The following is a 23,658-nucleotide window of genomic DNA, read 5'->3' on the forward strand; positions in this document are numbered from 1 at the left end:
GCCTGGTCAACAGAGCAAGACTCCGTCTCAAAACAAAACAAAAGAAAACAAACAAAAAAAAACCATTATTAATTTGGATCCACTTTAGTGCTATGGATCAAATCATACCCTATACAAAATGAAGAGTATATCTCCCACAATATCACTTTAATAAGCCAGCATTAAAACTGTGCTCTAGTGTATTACATCCTAAACATTAATTACTGAATTGATTTACAAATATGTCATTGAATAAGAGCACCCCACAAAAATTCCCTTTCTTCAGATTTTACTTAACTCTGCAAACTATTTCACAGGAACAATTCACACTCTGAGAAAATGGCCCACACACTGCTCTAACATACTAAAATCCAGGAGACTGTGGAGTGACCATGATGAGAAGCCTAAAAACACATTAGCACTCATTTTAATCACTATCATTTTAAGGAGTGCAGGACTAAATAAATAAGAAGAATCAAATTCCAAAAGCCTATTTCAGAATTCTTTCCACCAAATGATCCCAAGTCACACTCTGTTTAAAAAAAAAAAAAAAAAATCTAAACTCAAGTAAACAACTGTAAGTGAATTAAATGTAATTACAATCTGGATCCTAAAGTCATCAATTTTTCACTGAAGTTCATAATGTTCAACCTATGTCTTTCAAGTAGCCAAATTAAAAGTATCAAAGACAGAGAATTTTTACCAGTCTTCAATAAATTAACTATATTTCCATTTTTCCAAAGAAATTTTCCAAATATTATTTACTATTAAACTAAATAATCAACCATAAGGCCCCATTTTCAACATGTGAAATACATTTACTGAGTACTGCTATTATGTATCTGCCATTTTGTATTATTACATTTTAAGAAAACGCACATTAGAAAAGTTTAACATCTGGAATGAACATGTGATTTCTCTACCTAAATAATAGTATTATCTCATTCACCTTTAAGGCTGATACTTTAACAAATCAGTTTTCTACCAACTTTCTTTACTGAATCAAGTCCTAGAAACCCACTCCGCAAGACAAAACCAAGTAACAAAGACTATGTTCTTCTCTCCTTTATGTGTGAGCATGTCCTAAGCAGTAAGACTAACAATGGTCTTGGTATCTTGGTATGATGAGAAAAACTACGTCCAAATACAGACAGCTAAAAACTTCAGACTGGCCAAAAGAATCAAACTTAAAACTTTTTAAAAAGTAGAATAAATAATCCATGTATATCTTTTACATAAATAAAATACTAAATTAGGCTGGGCATGGTAGCACATGCCTGTAATCCTACCACTTTGGGAGGCTGAGGTGGGCGACTGCTTGAGCCCAAGAGTTCAAGACCCTCTTGGGCACCATGGCAAAACCTCATCTCTCAAAAAAATACAAAAATTAGCCCAGCATGGTGGCACATGCCTATGATCCCAGCTACTTGAGAAGCTGAGGCAAGGAAGATCCCTTGAGCCCAGGAGGTCAAGGCTATAGTGAGCCATGATGGCACCACTGTACTCCAGCCTGGGTGACAGAGTAAGATGCTGTCTCAAAAAAATAAAATTTGGAAAAAAAAAAAAAAAACAACAACCTAAAAAGTTGTAAATGAGTGTCTTACCTCAGATAATTTTTATTCTCTTTTTTAATCCAATTTCTCTCAAGGCGCCTATCCCAACATTTTAATATAATATATAGATACATAACCATAATGCCTGACAATCCACCGTATGACTAGAAAAGGAAAGGCATATGCCACAAGAACAAAAACTTGCCAATTCCTATTTTAACAATGAATACTAAACCAGAAAACCTCACAGTTCAAAAACAGGTTTTTAAAATTTCAAATATGCTAAATGCAAAGAAGAAACCTTATAAAAAAACGTTATCAGGGCTGGGCATGGTGGCTCGAGCCTGTAATCCCAGCACTTTGGGAGGCTGAGGCAGGTGGATCACCTGAGGTCAGGAGTTAGAGACCAGCCTGACCAACATGGAGAATACCTGTCTCTACTAAAAATACAAAATTAGCCAGGTGTGGTGGCACATGCCTGTAATCCCAGCTACTTAGGAGGCTGAAGCAGGAAAACCACTTGAACCCAGGAGGCGGAGGTTGCGCTGAGCCGAGATGGTGCCATTGCACTACAGCCTGGACAACAATAGTGAAACTCCATCTCACCCCGACAAAAAAAAAAAAAAAACAACAGGTTATCAGCTTAGATGTCAGGCTTACCTCTGCTATTTTGCACAATCCCAGAAAAAGTTTAAGAAAAAGTGTTTATTGACCAAAAAATTACATTTCATAACTAAGGCGATCAGATATGAAGCAATCTAAAAGGATTCCCCATCCTCACGCCCCCATATAAGGGAAAAATAATGCAGGGAAGCAGATGTAAAAAAACATAATTCAAAAATGTAAAAGTAAGCCTGCGCAGTGTCTCACGCCTATTATGTCAGCACTTTGGGAGGCCAAAGCAGGTGTTCACTTGAGGCCAGAAGTTCGAGACCAGCCTGGCCAACATCACAAAACTCCATCTCTACTAAAAATTGAAAAAATTAGCTGGGTATGGTGGCGTGCGCCTGTTAATTCCAGCTACTCAGGGACCGAGGCATGAGAATCACTTAAACTCGGGAGGTAGAGGTTGCAGTGAACTGAGATTGTGCCACTGCACAATCTGAGCAACTTAGTGAGACTCCGTCTCAAAAAATAAAAAATAAAATTGCCTGAGGAAAAAAAACATAAAAAGATCAAAACTCAGATCCAGGCACGGTGGCTCACACCTGTAATCCCAGCACTTTGGGAGGCCAAGGCGGGAGGATCACCTGAGGTACAGAGTTCGAGATCAGCCTGACCAACATGGAGAAATCCTGTCGCTACCGAAAATACAAAATCAGCCAAGTGTGATGGCGCATGCCTGTAATCCTAGCTACTAGGGAGGCTGAGGCAGGAGAATCGCTTGAACCCAGCAGGCAGAGGTTGTGGTGAGCCGAGATCGTGCCATTGCACTCCAGCCTGGACAAGAAAAGCAAAACTGTCTCAAAAATAAAAATAAAGATAAAACTCAGCCACAAAATGCAAGGATTTCCTACCCCAAAAACTACACAAACAAACAAATAGACAATTCACAGAACAAGGGGTTAAGAGCCAATAAACTAATTTAAGTGATGTTCCCATATTATGATTAAGGAAATGAGAATTCAGGAGACATCAGCTTCCATCCACCAAGTTTACAAAACTGTACATATGAACAATATAATACAGTCACTCAACGTATGAAAAAGATACCTCCAGGGTTAATAAAATTATAAAGTGGTAATTCCAAAGACATTTTTGGATGATGAAATGGTACATTTTAATACTTTTAAAAATGTATATATCATGCCTTTTGATTCTGCAATTTAACCTCACAGGAACTATAATACTACCAGATTCACGTAAGAATATTAACTTCAATTCTCGCATTGTTTTCTTTAGCTAACAGCAAAACATTTGGTAATTTCAATGTTTTTTAATTTGATATATCCACACCAAATAATTTTGAGGTGGTTACAAAAAATGAGGTAAATTTAAATGAGAAGACAAGAAAATGTTTGCAGTCCTAATTAAGTGAATACAAAAGTCAAAAATATATAACTTAATCCCAATTTTTTTCAACTTAAATATGTCCTTTATACATGCAAACAAAAAAACTCACAAGAGAATCAACTCTGGTAAATGAGATTTAAGTTAGGGTGGGTGGACAAGTACACCTACATTAAGATGGAAGGTTCACTTGGTACTTTATATAATTTTTTATCATTTCATTTTTTACATTAAGTTTTATTACTTTAAATTTAAAGGAGGGGAGGAGGCTTTCAAAACATTACCTGGGAAAGCACTAACTCAGAGTTTCTAAACACTCTAGGTAATATGGATAAATCCTTAATAAACGGTGACAAAAAAACAAAATCCTATGGGTGGCAAGATTTTTTCCTTATATGAATTTTCCTTTTTCCTTATATGAATTTTCAAATTTTTCAAAAGTGAAAAAAAAAAAATCACATCTTAATTTCAGATGACTTACAAAATTTTAGAGAGCAAATATGACCAGAGCTGAATCATAAAACATAATGTGAAATTTAAAAAGAAAAAAAACTAGATTCAATTTCTAAATCACTCAATCTCTACATCAATGTCTTCTTCACAGAGGCGGAGGCAGACCACAGGGGTGAGCCAGACACTGTTCAGGAACAGGGCAGGACCCTCCTGGACAGGAATGGAAAAAGTACACTGTAACAACACCCTCAGCACCCCACCAAGAATAGTTTTCCCTTTAATCTGAGACTCCACGCTACCAATTTTAAGTGTCTAAACAACAAAAAAGTATAAGAAGCATTACTCTCAAAACTGACTGCCACACATTTCTAATTCTAGAACATGTCCAAACCTACATCATTCCTTTCTTGACCTAACTTTTGCTTACTCAAAATCCAAAAAACACTATACCAGAAATTTCAAAAAATGAAAACGAATCAGGCCTCTTTATTCTCACAGAAAACTATTAGAAAAAGATACAACATTGAGAAAACCTTTTTCAATAAAATCTAATGTCCAAATGAACATAGTAATCTGCAGTATCACCGCCATATATAGCACCCACCAAGGACCCCACTTTACACTTCTTGATTTGCAGCAGCCATTTCACCACTTTGTTTCCTCGTGTCTCCCCCAGATTCCACCAGTAACATTTTCCTCAAGAACTCTAATACACACAGATAGTTACAGGTATCCTTACAAAAAGTTATTTCTTAACTTATTGCCATTCTGCCTAGATTTTAATTATTTGCACTAAGTTCACTGTGTACTATTTTGCTTTTACTAAAGCAAAGTATAAATTATGTCAGGGTGCCATGAGCCAAGTCCCTCATGAATAAGTAAAGCACTCACTTTACTCACTCTTTTATCTCTGACTTCCACCAAAGTGGGTACGCTAAATTAAGGTTGTCAGGGATTGAAGTGCTGAAATTTTTGACTTCATAGCTTATTACCTATATTAATGAGAGCTCAAAGAAAATTTATCATTAAAAAATCAGGCCATGTGTGGTGGCTCACACCTGTAATCCCAGAATTCTGGGAGGCTGAGGTGGGTGATCACCTGAGGTCAGGAGTTCAAGACCAGCCTAGCCAACAAGGTGAAACTCTGTCTCTACTACAAGTAAAAAAAATTAGCTGGGCATGGTGGTGGGTACCTGTAATCCCAGATACTCAGAAGACTGAGGCAGAAGAATCGCTTGAACGTGGGAAGCGGAGGTTGGAGTGAGCTGAGATCGCTCCATTGAACTCCGGCTTGGAAGACAGAGCAAGACTCCATCTCAAACAATAAAATAAAACTGGCAGACAACTAAATCACTTGCAAAGTGCTTAGTACAGAATATGTACATTTAAAATGTTTGTAAATGGCTAGGCACGGTACCTCACGCCTATAATCTCAGCACTTTTGGGGGACAAAGCGGGCAGATCACCTGAGGTCAGGAGTTCGAGAACCAATCTGGCCAACATTGTGAAGCCCCGTCTCTACTAACAATACAAAACTTAGCCAGGCATGGTGATGCACGCCTGTAGTTCCAGCTATTCAGGAGGCTGAGGCAGATGAATCGCTTGAACCTGGCAGGCAGAGGTTGCAGTGAGCCAAGATAGCGACATTGCGCTGCAGCCTGGAAGACAATAGGGAAACTCTATCTCAAAAAAATAAATAAAATAAAATGTTTGCAGGGCTGGGGGCGGTGGCTCACACCTGTAATCTCATCATTTTGGGATGCTGAGACAAGCCTGAAAGAACATGCACAACATGAACAGTGTTTTATTAATCTGTGAGCTGTGATTTTTCTTTCCCTCCATTTTTTTTTTTTTTTTTTTCTTTTCTGTACTTTTAAATTTTTCCTCAGACATTTCTAGAATATTCTAGAAGGCAGAAAGCTAGTTACAATATTTTACAGTTATATATTAACTCCGTTAATGATCACTACAGTAAAAGAATAACTATCAACACCTCATAAAGACACCCAGGCAAGTCGTAAGACAAATTATTCAAAGTAATAAGCAAAAAGAAGGAAAAAGGTAACACCATAGTGCACAGAGTTCTATGCTAGGTTCTATTAAAAATGCAAATACCCTATCATCCATGACTTCCAAATTATAATGATAAATTTAAAGTCTACACAGCTAAAAATGGGACAGGTGAGACCCATTCTAGCTCCAAAACTCAAGCACTGCTATATTACACGGCCATTACCACCAATAGAAAGAATAGAGAAAAGGAATCAGATTTATCCTCCATCAACTAAGCTAATTTTCCTAAAAGAATATTTATTTAAATCAAAAAGTAGACACCACAAGAAAATAAACTTAAAAAAACATACCTCTACTTCATCTCCTTCACTAATTTCTTTTTTTATATCAGGTGGTGGTGGTAATCTGACTTCATTAAATGGAACCTGGCGTTCTGGTTGCCAACTGAAGGATTAGAAAAGGTGTATTAACAATTTAAAAATATACAGTCTACACCTGGTGTTGCATATTTTTTCAAGTTAGTTTATCATTTAGGCTTTCCCTAAAGAGAAGAAAAACAACATTCATACTATTAATAATTTCCCAAGTAATTAGTTACTGAAGTAGAACAGATTTTGTATGACTCTTAATGAAGTTCATAATTAACAAAATTGTTAACAATTGTACATTACCTCCCAAATTACTTATCCTAAGAGCAGTACACACGTTCTCCCAAATTACTCATCATAAGAGCAGTACGTACATTACTCTGCAAATGAAATAAGCTAAGTTCACACTGATGACTAACTTTGATTCAAAATGTTGAATCGACACAGCTGCCCAATAAATAGTAGTGATACCAACTTATTTCAAATAGTTTCACAACTACATGACCTATCAATAAAGGAAACACAATTTCATAGATTAGAAAACAATATAAACTGTTTAACTCTTTTTAGTATACATATTCACAGAAATACAGAAAATTATCAGCAATTATTTTGAACAGCTGAATTACAAAAGATTTCGTTTTCCCATTCCATTTATCTTTCCTACACTGGATACATACATTATAATTAGAACCTAGAAAAAGCTTATTTTTAACTCTGTAGCAAATATTAATGTATTAAACCAATTTAGTAGTTAACTGACATTTTTTATGTTGTATTTGAAAAGCTGAAATTATAAAGTAAAAAATTATTCCCTACTCTAATTTCTCATAGGTCATTTATATGTCTGGGAAGTATACTATGACATAAAATGTCCCTCAAGTTTCCATCTGCCTAGGCTGGGCAAAGTAGCAGCTGACAAGTAAAAGATTTGGGGATGCTTTCTTTTAACCATTACTGTCCAAATGGCAGCTGCTCAAAGATAGAAATCATCTCAACACTTGTTTCTACATGAAGCAGCTGTTAGGCAATGATCTTTTCAGGCAATTCCAGAAACAGCTTAAAAGTGGAAGCTGAACAGTTTTTTTCTGACCATCAATTAAACAGTGCTCTTGGAGACAGAGTTTCCCTCTTGTCACCCAGGCTGGAGTGCAACGGCGCAGTCTCGGCTCACTCACTGCAACCTCCACCTCCCGGGTTCAAGCAATTCTACTGCCTCAGCCTCCTAAGTAGCTGGAATTACAAGCACCCGCCACCACGCCCAGCTAATTTTTTTGTATTTTTTAGTAGAGACGAGGTTTCACCATGCTAGCCAGGCTGTCTCAAACTCCCGACCTCAGGTGATCTGCCCACCTTAGCCTCCCAAAGTGCTGGGATTACAGGCATGAGCCACCACACCCAGCCCAGTGCTCTTTTATAGCCCTTCCTAACCAAGCCCAGTATGCTGTCTTTCCCATTTTTAGATTACATACCCCTCAGGCAATTAAAGATGGCTTAATACTTATTCTGATGACCAGCAGTCAACTGGAAGACCTTCTACAACATCATTTAAAAATTCTGGGCTTTTTAAGTATTAAGCATATTATCATCTAATTTGTGCCATCTATTTCTGCAAAACTGATTCATATCTAAACATGTTTTGGCAAAGAAGAGCGTTATGAAAAAAGTGACAATTATGGACAGAAAAACAGATAAACAGTTATCAAAGATAGACTTACGATCAACCAACCAAACCTCCCCACCCCCTAGAAGCAAACAGTTTGGCACTGCCACCTCTAATATGAAGGCCTTCGTCAACAAAAATAACTTACTTATTTTCAAAAACAACTGTAAGGGAGTCTTCATGAACATCTTTGATAAATCCCTGCAAGACACAAAAACATTATAAAAGCATATCAATATTAAAGCACTTCATAACTCTAAAAGGCTGTATTAGAGATACAAAGATAATAGGGAGTACTGAAAGAACACAGGTTTGGAATTAGGCAGATGTGAGTTTGATTTCCATCTCTACCATTTACGAGATACATGATCTTTTAAGTTACTTAATCTCTCTGAACCTCATTTTTCACCTGGTGTCATCTACCTGGGAATTAGCAAAAGTAAATGTACACCCCTGGAACATCTCAGGTATTAGTTCAGCAAGGCAGTTATTTAGTATTGTGACTAAGGGTTCAGTATTTACTACTGTGACAAAGAGTTCAAGCTCTAGAGTACTGGTTGCCAGGATTCATACCCAAACTCTATCACTTGTATATTCTTGAATACAGTTTTGAACTAATGAAATTAATCACAGTATCATCCACCTAATGAAAAATTATGAGAACTAAATGAAGTAATGTTTAGCACAGTACCTGGCACAAAGTAAGAACTCAATTTTGTTATAAATGTTATCAATATTATAGTCCACCTTCAGTAAAATGCATGACTACATTTTGAATACTATCTTTGCCATTAACTTAATCTTATTTTTTCTACATACTTCTCTTTCCCTTCCCTTAAAATTGGGCTATAGTGAGTACATTGTTCACAACTATGTTGGAATGAATACAGATTCTCAATAACAACTGGTGGTCATTTTTCAGGCTTAAAATTGATATTTAAATTAGCCTTCTTTATCTTCCTTTGATTAATACAGTTGGAAGAAACCATAAGATCTGACATACTCAAGAAAGAGCAAAGGACTTGGGTGTAGAATTACTGTTGCTGAAATCCTGATTCCACCACTCTGTAACCACAGGCAAGCAGTCCTTGGCACTTATATAATTACAATGAACATTAAATGACTTTATATTACTATGAATCAGAACCGCAAATTACTGAATGTTAGTGAAATGTTTAAACATACTTTCAACCATGGGGTACGTAGGAAATACTTTTCTAAAACATCTTTATCACACGACTCCATAATGTCCACAGCAAACTAGCTATATAAACACATGTATAATACCTCGTCAAAGCAAGGCAAAAACAAACACATCTGTTTATCTCACTCCTTCCCAAAAGTCCATTAAGTAACACTAAAGAGATTTGAAGGAATAAACCCAAAACAAAGAGAATAAAGAGAAAAGGCAAACTTACAACAACAACAAAAAATGTTTTGTTCTTTTTTGTTTTTGTTTTTGAAACTTACAACGTAGACGGAAGAGGGGTAACAGTAATAAAAAACAAAGCAAGCCCGGGAGCCCAGCACTTTGGAAGACCAAGAAAGGCAGACAGCTTGAGCTCAGGAGTTTGAGACCATCCTAGGCAAGAGTGAAATCCCATCTCTACCAAAAATACAAAAAACTTAGGCGGGCCTGGTGGCGTGTGTGGTCCCAGCTACTTGGAAGGCTGAGGTGGGAGGATCACTTGAGCCTGGGAGGCAGAGGTTGCAGTGAGCCATGATCATGCTGCTGTGCCATGACCAGGCTGCTGCACTCCAGCCTGGGTGACAGATTACGGGCTTATCTCAAAACAAAAAAACAAAAAAAAAGAAAAACAAAAAAAAAATATTTAAGGGCGTACTCTATGTCAGACATTTTTCTAAGCAAAATTTTCAAAATATTAACTGGCACTGGGAATGGTTCACTCCTCTTCTCCAGCTCCAACTGCCTGTTGTTTCATTTATGTGTGTGCTATTGGACATTTCTATGCAAACATCCTCACTGAGGCCTAAAACCAAGGATACCCTTCTCTTGAAGATTGCTATGGTAGGCCAAGTGTAATGACTCACGCCTGTAATGCCAGCACTTTGGGAGGCCGGAGCAGGCAGATCACCTGAGGTCAGGAGTTCGAGACCAGCCTGGCCGACATGGTGAAACCCATCTCTTCTAAAAATACAAAAATTAGCCAGATGTGATAGCAGACACCTTTAATCCCAGCTACTCAGGAGGCCGAGGCAGGAGAATCACTTGAACCCAGGAGGCAGAGGTTGCAGTGAGCCGAGGCTACACCACTGCACTCCAGCCTGGGCGACAAGAACAAAACTCCATCTCAAAGAAGGGGAAGAAAAAAAAAAAAAAAAAAAAGACTGCTATAGTACCTCCTGCCTTGCAATTCTGGAGATATTTATTAATTAATCCTCCCTAAATTTAAATATTAAGAGTTGCCACTCTAGTTCAGGCTTTGATTATCTGACCATGCTAATGATGACTTTCTGGACAGTTTCTAGTAGGGCACATTCACTTTTTGTTTTTTTGGTTTTTTTGATGCAGAGTCTCACTCTGTTGCCCAAGCTGGAGTGCAGTGGTGCAATCTTGGCTCAAGGCAACCTCCACCTCCCTGGCTCAGGCGATCCTCCTGCCTCAGCCTCCCCAGTAGCTGGGACTACCCCACCACCTGGCTAATTTTTTTGTATTTTTAGTAGAGACAGTTTTGCCATGTGGGCCAGGTTGGTCTCGAACTCCTGACCTCAGGTGATCCACTCACCTCGGCCTCCCAAAGTGCTGGGATTATAGGCATGAGTCACCACACCTGGCCCACATTCACTTTCAACAATCACTTTGGTCCGCACATTCACAGTTATATTACCAGCAAATATAACTGTATTATACCCTTGCCATTTTTTAACAAATTTCAGAAACCGAGAATTTCCATGTTTATGAATATTAGTAAAGCAACTCTCCCATCAGAAGAAAGCCATATTTTCAACTTCCACTAACATGTTCTAGTCCTTCAACAAACTCTCACTAACTTTGAAAAGTCTCACAAATTAATCTTTCTAGTTTCTGTATAATTCATAGTGGATTAGTTCAAATCAGAAGTCTAAATCACTAGAAAATTTCACTCTCCTTTCTCACCTTTATAATAATCTTTCTCACTCTGCTTTGTAATAAGAACTTTATTTTCTATCTAAAAATCACTTCTACCTTTCCCACAAACACTTCCACCATAAACATCAGTATCAACTTTGAGTGCACATTTTTCACAAACTGTAAAACACAGCTCTGCACAACTTTTTTTTTTTTTTTTTTTGAGATGGAGTCTCACTCTGTCACCAGGCTGGAGTGCAGTAGCACAATTTCTGGTCACTGCAACCTCCAACTCCCTGGTTCAAGTGATTATCGTGCCTCAGCCTCCCGAGTAGCTGGGATTACAGGCACACGCCACCACACCCAGCTAATTTTTGTATTTTTAGCAGAGACTGGGTTTCACCATGTTGGCCAAGATGGTCACCATCTCCTGACCTCATGATCCGTCCACCTTGGCTTCCCAAAGTGCTGGGATTACAGGCGTAAGCCACCACACCCCGGCCCTTGAGCATCTACTCATTGCTAGTATCATTCTGCCATAAGATTTACTACATTAAGGCCTGACGCCTAGTCCTTAAAATTTATTTGGACTGCAGCGAACAATTTCTAACATCCTACTCCATAAAATCTAATCCCCAAGTCCTAAATTCTAGACAAACGTGTTTCTAATGGCCAGATTTCTCTAAAATTTAGTCCACCTGATAGGACACAGTCAATACTTTTAAACGTATTTTTGTACTCCCCAGGCCACCAGAATGATGCTAGGTCTCCCCGCCTGCTCAAGAGACCCAAATTGACAGGGCTGGGTCTTTGCCAAAATCTGATAGGAGACACCAGTAACAGCCACATGTGTCTGCACATGGCAGGGGGCTTTATGCCTTTAAGTCTCCATAATTTCTGTCCTCAATCCCCAATCCTTGGGGTGTTTGACTGTCTCTCTTCCTATTCACACCCACCTGGCTCAGGCCCCGTATTTCTCAGAAGAAAGCCTTTGACATTTCTTTTTCTTCTTTCCATACATATGCAGACACGGAAGATTTCAAAGCATCCTTATTAAAAGGTCACCTGTCTTGTTCACTCACACAGTCCAACAACGTTTACATTTGAAACTCTTAACTATAATTTAAGATAATCATGAATAACTAGGCAATATAACACATCTGAAGTGTATTCAAAATCTTAAAACGTTCACAGCTTGCTATGGATAAGCGGGAAAAAAATCTTAAAATGCCCACATAACTCTGACAAAACAACAAACAGGCAACATGTAGTAAAAAACCAGAAATGCCATAAATTGGGCCAGGCGCGGTGGCTCACACCTGTAATCCCAGCACTCTGGGAGGCCGAAGCGGGCGGATCACCTGAGGTCAGGAGTTAGAGACCAGCCTGACCAACATGGAGACACTTCGTCTCTACTAAAAATACAAAATTAGCCGGGTGTGGTGGCGCATGACTGTAATCCCAGCTACTTGGGAGGCTGAGGCAGGAGAATCGCTTGAACCCGGGAGGCAGAGGTTGCAGTGAGTCGAGATGGTGTCACTGCACTCCAGCCTGGGCAACAAGAACGAAACTCCATTTCAAAAACAAACAAACAAAAAAATGCCATAAATTAAGTGTAAAATGAAGGTAGGGATGGAAGGAGTAGAAGGAATCCTTGAGCAGTGAAAAAGCACTATCCGAAGAACTAATTTCGAAAGCAATCTAGTATAAAACAATTTTTTTAAAAAAGGTTCTAGTCAAAGATCCACTTAAGCAGCAAGTTAACTAACAATCCATTAGCTTTCTACATGTAAACAACAGGCAGCTGTAAAATAAAAATTTTATACAAAAAAATTCTACTTACAGCAACAACCAAAAAATAAATCCTACAAGTGTCCTCAACAACAAAAATATGCACAGAAGCTATTTACAAAAATGTCTGAAGCTCTAATAAATATAAATACAAAATTTAGGAAAATGTAAAACACCATCATGTTCTTAGGGACCTTGATATTATAAAAATTTCAATATGCCCCTAAAATAAACCTACAATTTCAATGGGATCCCACTGAAATATTAAGAGTGCGTATGTGGTTTGGCTGGGGGGTGGGGGGCGGGGAGGGATAACCTAACAAAATAAGCTTATCTCAAAAAATTTTAAAAAAGAAAGCATTCAAAAAGGAAACTTCTAAAATGGGGTGGGGGTGGGGGGCTGGGATGGGAGGGAACAATAACACTCTATACTTACCAAACCTTAGAGATTTTAAAACTACAATAATGAAGATGGAAAAGATATTTTAAAGGAACAGAACACAGATTCCAAAAGTAGGCCTAAAGTCATTTAGGAATTTACAAATGGGGAAGGAATGTACTCTTTTTAAAATGGTACTGGAACATTTAAATAATTCTTGGGGAAAACAGAAATGGATGTCTTCACCAGGAAAAAAAAAAAAATTCAATAGATAAAACATTCAAACTTCAAAATAAATCAGTAACGATTCCAGGAGAAAGCAGGAATCAATTATCTATAACCTTGCAGTAAGGAAGGCCTTTCTAATCAAAAAAACAAAACCCAAAAGCCATGAAGTTTGATAAAAGTATACTACCAAGAAGCTAAAATATAAAAGCATCACATACAAAGGAGAAAAGGGTGGTGAAACAGCATACAACAGGGTTAAATCCCCAATCCAAATATTCTTAGGTGACTAAGTAAGAACAAGCTGATACAAAACGTATCGATGGACATGAACTAGATGAACAAGTAATTCACAGGGAAAAATGTAATTTTAATAATACACAAATCTCCTTTAAAGTGTTAAACATTTGCTACAATTTGTTCTGAACTTTGCTTTTCTCTTCAGTTTGTCTTGTAGATCCTACCTTACTATAAATGTCTACTCATTGTTTTTTAGATGGGTGCTTAAATGGCCTGTGGAAAGAAAAACGTACAAAGGATATCTGCTTACCTAATGAATATATTTTTGAAATTACAGAATATAGCTGAAAAACAAAAAGTTTCTCAACTTGACAGGAGCTGTTGTGGAAAAAAAAAATCCTATAGGCTAAACAGAAAGAAACATTGTATGAATATATTTCAGGAGTTAAAAGATTAATATTACAAATATAGCAAAAAATCTAAACAGATGTATTATGGACCCCTGACTGTGGAAAAGTCACCTACTGACGCTGTATGAGGACAGACAAAATATCATTTATAAACCACTCATTTTATAGAGCACTCATTTTAAAGAAAGGAAAGTTGAAACAATACCCATCTCATATAGCCCCAAAGTTTCACTCCCTAGGTTAAAAATACAAATTTAAAACCTCATCTGTCTTGAGCTCTTTTCACTAAATCACTATGAACCAAACGATGAAATCCTTTTGCCAGTTCATATAGTTTTAAACTCTACAAGATTGAGTCTGGTAGTAATGTTAAGCACGGGAAATAAGGCACCTATCATAAAAAGATATTTAAGGCAAGGTTCCCAAAGTATCAAAAACTAACTCACAACTGGTAAGGCGATTATCGTGTCCAAACCCTAGATTCGAGCTGAAAGAAAATTTTAACGTTTAAAATACCGATCAATAGATCAGGTACCTTGATTGAACTGTGGCTTAGAAATCTGTAGAGATGTCCCTTCAGGAACTTTCCTAATAAACCCATTAAGAATATACCGTCCTACTCTAGAAAAATCCCTTTGACTGGAAAATAACTATGATTACAAATTCATCTATTACTTTAGATTTAAGACCCACTAATGCCTTCCTACCCCTGCAATTCATTACAACACTAAATTTACATTCCTTATAAAGGAGTAAACAGAAACCTTATAAAGGAGTAAATGGAAATGTTAAAACCTCAAAATTTGGCAGACTACCAAATGTAATCAGAAACAGCACAGCCTGAATCCGAAGTTTTAAAATGGAAGTCCAGAACCAAAAAATCCAAGATTTACACCCTAAAAGTGTAACTCTCGTATTTCAAAATTCTTCTTAGAAGAGTTTTCTGATTGCAAAACAAACTCCTTTTTTTTCTTTTTTAATGACAATAAAAGAACAGCCAGCCAAAAAAAAACAAACGAAAAAAAAAACATACAGTACAATCCCCCTAAAGAGAGATTAGGAACTATCCTTGGCTTAACCCAACTTTTTAATGACTCCAATCTCAAGATTTCAGCCTATTAAAATTTTCATGGAAAATTCCTGTCAGGAAGGAATTACACCTCTAGTTCACATTTATTCTCTTAAGTAAGCAAAAGAAAGTATCAGACTCACATTACTGCTTCCCTCAAACTTGATCAAGTATTCTTACATAGTCTGTCACTCCAGCTTTAAGACTACTGTTTTTCTTTTTAATTCTCTTCTCAGGAATCGCTGGCATGAAATTTAAACATTTTATTTTTCTCTCTAGATTTGGCACAACAGTCAGAAATAACTTTACATTTTTTATGCCTTCTCAAATGTGTTAAAAAAAGAAAAAAGTGCAGTTCATGGCTTAATTCCTGATGCAAACTTGTGATAAAGTACTTACTGTATTTCTAAAGATAAACTGATTAAAATAAGTCCTTCTTTATTAGAGACACTGAGCTGTTCGTTAGATGGTGAAGGGTCTTTCCTCTGACTAGGTTAACTCTCCACTTGTCCCAACTACATCAGTTAAATATTACTGCTGTGGCTAAATTTGATTACAAAATATATAGCCCATGAGAAAAAGTTACTAATGTAATTCAAGCAAAATTCAGCACCTCGGGCTTTTTTTTTTTTTTTCCCCAAGAACTGCCACAATTGATTTTATCATCACTTGTTATCCCTTGATCAATTATCAGTTTATTTATTGATTCATACTCTGGCCCCAGTCTACCTTTCCAGCCCATCAATTTGACTGATTTAACATCTCTGAAATCAGGATGCTTCTTACAATGGATGGCATCTTGGAATAGCTGATAGACACCTGTCAATTGACACATGTCAGTCAGGATATAAATATCACTCTTTAGTACTCAAACTTGGTTTGCCTGCGATTTTCTGTGGCACCTGATGGTAACCCCTTAGCATTTCAGTCAGCAAACCAACAAAGAACCACTGTAGGAATGATTGTGGTTTCCTATCAGAATGTTTGTCTGTTGACACCTTCTGATAAAATCTAGAAAGCACCAGGATCAAAGCTCACAAAATGAGTAAAAATTATTGGAAGAAAATCCTGGAGACAACAGAGAAGAGCACTTTTTTTTTTTGAGATGGAGTCTCGCTCTGTCACCCAGACTGCAGTGCAGTGGCCTGATCTCGGTTCACTGCAACCTCCACCTCCCAGTTCAAGCGATTCTTCTGCCTCAGCCTCCCGAGTAGCTGGGACTACAGGCACGTGCCACCACGCCCAGCTAATTTTTTAATTTTTAGTAGAGACAGGGTTTCACCACATTAGCCAGGCTGGTCTCGAACTCGTGACCTCGTGATCCACCCACCTCGGCCCCCATAGTGCTGGGATTACAGGTGTGAGCCACCATGCCCAGCCAGCAGAGCACTTTTAAAGTTCGCTGACATCAATACTCTCCATGGCACTGAGGAAGATATTTTGAGAAGAAACGCAGGTACCTGAATACAAATATGTTTTAATGAATTTCTTTTGCTTTAACTTCCCATTTTATGTATGGGACTGTTTGAAGGATATCTTTCAATAACTATGTAAGAATACTAAAAAATAAAGATAACCATTGTTCAGATGAATTGGCACATTTCTTCCTTCTTCATGGTACAGTGCCTCTGACAACTGATGCTGTTTTATGTATAATGAAATTGCATTGAGGCCAGGCAGGTGGCTCATGCCTGTAATCCCAGCACTTTGGGAGGCCGAGGCAGGTAGACCACCTGAGGTCAGGAGTTTGAGACCAACCTCGCCAACATGGTGAAAGCCCATCTCTACTAAAAGTACAAAAATTAGTTGATCTTCCACTGATTTCCCAAATCTACATATGGAAAAACAATCTATTCTGTTGATTCGAAACCCAACTTCCAACTATTCAGACATCTCTACCCATAGTTTACTGACCCCTAAAATCAACACGTCCAGTCCTGTTCTGCACCCTACACTGCATGATCCATTTAACAAGATTTTCAAAATGAAAGAGAAAACTGAACATAGCAATCTTTTTTAACCAGGATTCTACGAGAATACAGCCCAATGCAGTAAGGCATCCACTGTGTGTAATGAATTAACTTCTCTCACATACATCTAGAATGGTACTACTACCTATGTGCCATCACCGGTAGAACTGAGAAACTGTGTTTCTGTGCTTTATAGTTCAGATAAGAAACTCAGGCTGAAGGTTGGGCATGACAGCTCACACCTGTAATCCCAGCACTTTGGGAGGTCGAGGGAGGCAGATCACCTGACGTCAGGAGTTCGAGGCCAACATGGCAAAACCCTATCTCTACTAAAAATACGAAAATTAGCTGAGCATGGTGGTACACACCTGTAGTCCCAGCTACCTGGGAGCCTGAGGCAGGAGAATCGCTTGAACCCGACAGGGAGAGGTTTCAGTGAGCCAAGACCCCGCCACTGTACTCCAGCCTGGCGGACAGAGCAAGACTCTGTCTGGAAAAAAAGAAACTCAAGCTGCAAAAGGCTGACTTCTTGTCTCCCAGATCTGGGTGATCATCATTATCTAGGCAACTTTAAAGTTCTCAAGGATGCCCAAGGGTCTGTAATCCCAACTCACTCAGGAGACTGAGGCAGGAAGATCACTTGAGCCTAGTAGTTCGAGGCCAGCATGGGCAACATAGGGAGACAGATCGACAGACCGGGTATCCTAAAACAACAACAATTTCTCCATTTGCAAAACAAAAGAGGTGAAGATTCTTAAAATGGGGTACTCCCTGACACTCAAAGATGTGCTAGGAGTACTTAAAGCTACTCCCTCCCCACAACTACCATGGTAAATCTTCCTGGAGCTTTTATGACAAGTAATTTAAAGGATTCATAATAAAGTTCTGGACTGTCTACACAGTTAACAGATTATATAAAGGGCTCCTTATCAGGCAAGGTTAAAAAAAAAAAAAAAAAAAAGCCTCACTAAATGAAGGCACTACAATACAGTGGTTTCCCTGTAAGGTCTCAGATCCCACTACTTACTGTGTCCTAGGTATAAAAAGAGAGGATCCAAGACAGTAATGTAAGGAAAATAAGATCCCTAACTGGCCTTATTTGCCAAAAATCAAATCCCAATGTTCCCTTCTCGAGATCTCTGTATGGTATTCCCAGAACACTCCAGACTCTTTGGAGTAATTCTTAGGAGGGTCTATCAATCTGGAATGGGATCCAGCACTCCAGGATACTGAGCAGCATCCTCTCATCCCAATCCTAGAAGTGAGGCAGATTCGGCTAAGGAGAGCAAGTACCTAACTCCCACACAAGCAAGAAAAACAACTTTCAAACAGAGATGATTAATACATGGCACTAGCATAACTGCCTATTCATATAAACATGCAAAAATATTAATGTACTATTTAAACGTAAAAATAAAACTCCAAAATAACCTAAGAAATTATATGTATAATCTGGGCACAGACTGTCTTAACCAGGACTGGAAACCCAGTCCTTGATGGAAAAAAAAAAATTATGTTAAAAACTACAATTTCACTATGACCAGCAATACAAGAAAAGAAGTCAAAAGGATGGGGAGGCAGGAACAGTGTGGCTCACGCCTGTAATCCCAGAACTTTGGGAGGCCAAGGCAGGAAGATCACTTGAGTCCAGGAGTTGGAGGCCAGCCTGGGCAACATAACAAGACCCATCTCTACAGAAAACTTTTTTAAAAAATTAGCTGGGCATAGTGGCACATGTCTGTAGTCTCAGATACTCCGGAGGCTGAGGTAGAAGGCTCGCTTGAACCTGGGACGTCAAGACTGCAACGAGCCATGATCCCATCACTGCACTGCAACCTGGGTGACACAGTATTATTTATTTTGAGATCCTATCTCAAAATTAATAATCTAAATAGGTGAGAGAGGGGATACTCTTACATTAGATCAGTCTTAATATCCATAATACAAAAAGATTTCCAAAACTGACAAAAGACATCCCAATGGAAAAATGGGCAAGACAGGCAATTCTTAGAAAAACAAAATCAAACGGCAAACAAAGGCAAGTCTTAAAAGAACAAGTTCAAATGGCAAACAAACATCAAAATTCACAACTGGGATCCAGTTCCAATGAGATATCCCTTTGCATCCAACAGACTGGCAAAAATTAAAGATCATTAAACCAATTTCTGGCAGAGATCAAAGAAAAAGAGTTGCCATTTATTATTGATGGAGAAAACAGGAAGCATCAGAAGCCTTTTTGGAAAGCAACCTTTTAACATTTATTAGTTTTTTGTTTTTTTTAAAGGTTCCCTTTCACCAAGCTATCCCATTCTTTGATATTTATCCAATGGAAATAGTTATGTGGAGTGACAAAAAACTGAAAACAAAGTATGTGTCTATTAACTGGGGAATGGCTGAATTTAAGATATTCTTATGATTATATAACCTTAAAAAATAAATCATACTCCGCATGAAAATAGTTGAGATGTGGATGATCCTACTTTTATACAGTAATACTGGAAAAACCCTACATTTTAATACAGTAAAACTGAAAAACCCTACATTTGTAATTGAATGTGTACCTATACACAATTCTATGAGCATGGTGAAATATATGGAACCATGTATACTTGCTACAAACAAGGGTTACCTAATATGGAGGCAGAGGTGAAAGGCCCAAGTGGTGAAGAGCAACCAAGGGAAAAAAAAAATAAGAACACAATAGACTAAGTTTTTACATCATACTTATGTGTGTATAAAATTATACACATGTATATGCAAACGTATACTTTTAAGAGTTAGACTATACCTTATTGTCAGCCAACACATTTTCAATACAGCACATATGTGCATCACCACTCCCCACTTCTTTCTAATTTTTCCTTCTCTAGGGATTTCAAATCTGCATTTTGTATAATAAACTTGTAAGATGCTTACAACACCTAAAAGATCTAAGTTGTAATTTGATTCCAACAAGTACCAGTCAAGTCTGCTACTATAATCAAAAAAGTCTTAACTTCAAATAATATATTTTTTAAAAAGATCTACGCAACTCAATCTACAAAATAAAATTATTTTAAATCACTAGATACTTGTTCCTCAAATTTAAAGTCTGCAAATTTACCAATTACATTATACATTAATTATTGCATCACTATGGAGCAAGTTTGGTTTGGTTTTTTTTTCTCTTTTTGAGATGGAGTTTCACTCTGTTGCCCAGGCTGGAGTGCAGCTGCAACCTCTGCACACACCCCCACGCTGGGTTCAAGGGATTATCCTGCCTCAGCCTCCAGAGTAGCTGAGATTACAGGCACCAGCCACCATGCCCCACTAATTTTTGTGTTTTTAGTGGAGATGGTTTCACCATGTTGGCCAGGCTGGTCTCGAACTCCTGACCTCAAGTGATCCACCCGCCTCAGCCTCCCAAAGTGCTGGGATTACAGGCAAGAGCCATCACACCCAGCCAATTATGGAGTAAGCTCTAATAAGAAAAAAAAAGTTATTCAAGGCAAGCATTCAGCGTTCATTAGTATTGAGCACGTAACTGTTCTGAATTTGGGGGAAAAAAAAAAAAAGGACAACTGAGGATGTGAAGATTTCTTTAAGAATACACAAGTGTCTACTACTACTGCTTACCTACCAGTAATGTTCTCGGCTTGTTAGGTTCACCCATTTGTATGTAATATCTAACAGTTCTCTTTGAAATGGAATGAGTTAATGGTTCCAAATGGCCACCCAAAACTATTCTGGGCCGGGTATGGTGGGGCTCACACCTGTAATCCTAGCACTTTGGGGGGCTGAGGCAGGCAGGCAGATCACCTGAGATCAGGAGCTCAAGGTCAGCCTAATCAACATGGCAAATCCCTGTCTCTACTAAAAACACAAAATTAGCCAGGCTTGGTGGTACATGGCTGTAATCTCAGCTACGATAATTACTGAGGCACGAGAATCGCTTAAACCTAAGAGGCAGAGCGCCACTGCACTCCAACCTGAGCGACAGAGCTAGACTCAAAAAAAAAAAAAATCCTGACTTTTTTGTTGCAGAGTTTAAGTTCTATACTGTTCCCTCTATGTATGCATAAAGTTTTGTGACAGTATCTGAACTTGACCAAGATCAAAACATAACTTCTTTAAAAAAATCATTTAAGTTCAGTTTGAACCAAAATCAGAAATGATGAAGTTAGCAGTTACTAAGATTACACATCATTCAACAAATATATACCGAGGACTTACTATGAACTAAGTACATGTATCAACAAAATTTAAGATTTGAAAATAACCTGAAAAACTGTAAAAAAAAAAAAAAAAAAAAAAAAAAAGGTTATATGAAAAGGGAACCAAAAACAGTCATCTATGATTAATTATGTAGATTAAGAAAGGAATTCAGGAGCCTCTGAGGCTCCTGATCCTGAAGAAATCTCCAACAATAATAAACTTCATCAGCTGTTTTACTAATGGAGACCTCTGTTCATCCTCCCAAAACAGACAGCTAGAAAAACAGTGAAGATAGAGAATAGCAGGCAAGTTAAATACACTAATAGCATAAACTATCTTGATTAAAGGAAGGAGGTAGTGGTTCATGCCTGTAATCCCAGCACTTTGGAAGGCTGAGGCAGGAGGATCACAAGGTCAGGAGTTTGGGACCAGCCTGGCCAATATGGTGAAACCCCATCTCTACTAAAAATACAAAAATCAGCCGGGTGTGGTGGCGGCCACCTTTAGTCCCAGCTATTCAAAGAGGCTGAGGCGGGAGAATTGCTTGAACCTGGGAGGCAGAGGCTGCAGTGAGCTGAGATCGTGCCACTGCACTCCAGTCTGGGCAACAGAGCAAGACTCCATCTCAAAATAAAACAAAATGCATGAAAAGAAATAGGTAATATTAATTTCAATATTATTTAACCTAATATACCTAAAATATTACCCAACATGTAATCAATATAAACAATTATTGGCCCGGCACAGTGGCTCACGCCTGTAATCCCAGCACTTTGGGAGGCTGAGGCAGGTGGATCATTTGAGGTCAGGAGTTCGAAACCAGCCTGGCCAACATGGTGAAAACCTGTCTCTACTAAAAATACAAAAATTGCCTTGGCGTGGTGGCACACAGCTGTAATCGCAGCTACTCAGGAGGCGGAGGCATGAGAATCACTTGAACCTGGGAGGCGGAAGTTGCAATGACCTGAGATAGCGCAACTGCACTCCAGCCTGGGCAACAGAGCGAGACTCTGGCTCAAAAAAACAACTCCTGAGGTGTTTCACATTCTTAATATTAAGGCTTTGAAACCCAATTTGTACTTTACATTTAAAGCATATCTCAATTCAGACTAGTACATTTCAGCTCCGTGGCCGGTGGCTACCATATTAGAAAGAGCAGATTTGTCTGAAGCAAAGGCATCGTTCAAATCATTTCTCTGGGAACCTCCCAATTTATTCCTCACAATTCTCCTCAATTAGTAATAATTCAAAATTAGTAATAATGTGGTGAAACATATTTGTACTTTAAAAAATACTGTATCATAACGGTTAAAGAAATTGGTTCTATGGAGTCAAACTTCATAGTCTGAATCTTGAATCAGCATCTAATTTTACAGACCTGGATTCACTTAGCCTCAGTATTCTCAAATGTTGGCGTTATCTACTTCACTGTGGTTGACAAGATTAAATGGGAAATTCGGGTAAGGTACCTAGGAAGTCTGGTAAGTAGTCCGGGTACTCAATGAAAATTAGTTACAGTTGCTAAAGGGAGACGGAACTGCCATTAACAGAAACTAGCAAAGATTTCACAACTTATAAATAGGTTAAAGTAAATACAACTGCTTCACACTGCGTATGAGAAAACCAAGGTGTCTACCTGGATGATCCTGCCAGTTAAAAGCTATGACAAGAATTAGGGGTCAATCATAGAGTGAATGCATATTGCTCTTCCCACTACAAAAAAGTTAATTTGACAACCTTAACACTGTGATAGAGAACTTACTCAGAGTTATAATCCAGCAAAGTGTCTGCCCTTTTCCTCCTAATGAAAATGTAAGCTCACTATCCTAAAACTTACTTTGAAAATTCCCTAATGCTGGCCAGACTTGGTGGTTCATGCCTGTAATCCCAGCACTCTGGGAGGCCCAGACGGGAGTATTGCTTGAGACCAGGAGTTTGAGACCAGCCTGATCAAAACAGCGAGACACCATCTCTACTAAAAAATAAAAATTAAAAATAAAACCAACCTCATAGAGTCCTTGGGAGAAGAAAACCAGGAAATACATATAGAAGCTTAATACATAATCTAGTAAAGAACAGGCTCTCATCTTAAACTATTATCTTACAGAAGGCACACAAATACCTGACATAGAAAATACACAGGTACATAAAAGTAAAAATATGGAAAATTTCTGGAAGTATTTAAAGCCAGGGCCTTGACAATATATCTCGAGATAGATAAGATGTGCTTTTCTGCTTTCATATTTTTCGTAATTATATGTTGCTCTTTTA

At 38.1% G+C, this 23,658-nt stretch overlaps 1 protein-coding gene across 9 annotated transcripts in view; it reads right to left on the reverse strand.

The window, feature by feature from the left end:
* FXR1 (FMR1 autosomal homolog 1) overlaps positions 1–23,658 on the reverse strand; it is a 66,472-nt gene that overhangs the window by 37,171 nt on the left and 5,643 nt on the right. For all 9 annotated transcript variants that reach the window (XM_031662849.1, XM_031662847.1, XM_031662852.1 and 6 more), the window contains 2 exons: positions 8,188–8,240; positions 6,359–6,452 (listed from right to left, as the gene is read on the reverse strand). In XM_031662849.1, coding sequence (XP_031518709.1) covers positions 6,359–6,452; positions 8,188–8,240 — 147 coding nt within the window. The remainder of the gene's footprint in view (positions 1–6,358; positions 6,453–8,187; positions 8,241–23,658) is intronic.

Source organism: Papio anubis, chromosome 2, assembly GCF_008728515.1.
Source record: "Papio anubis isolate 15944 chromosome 2, Panubis1.0, whole genome shotgun sequence".
NCBI lineage: Eukaryota > Metazoa > Chordata > Mammalia > Primates > Cercopithecidae > Papio > Papio anubis.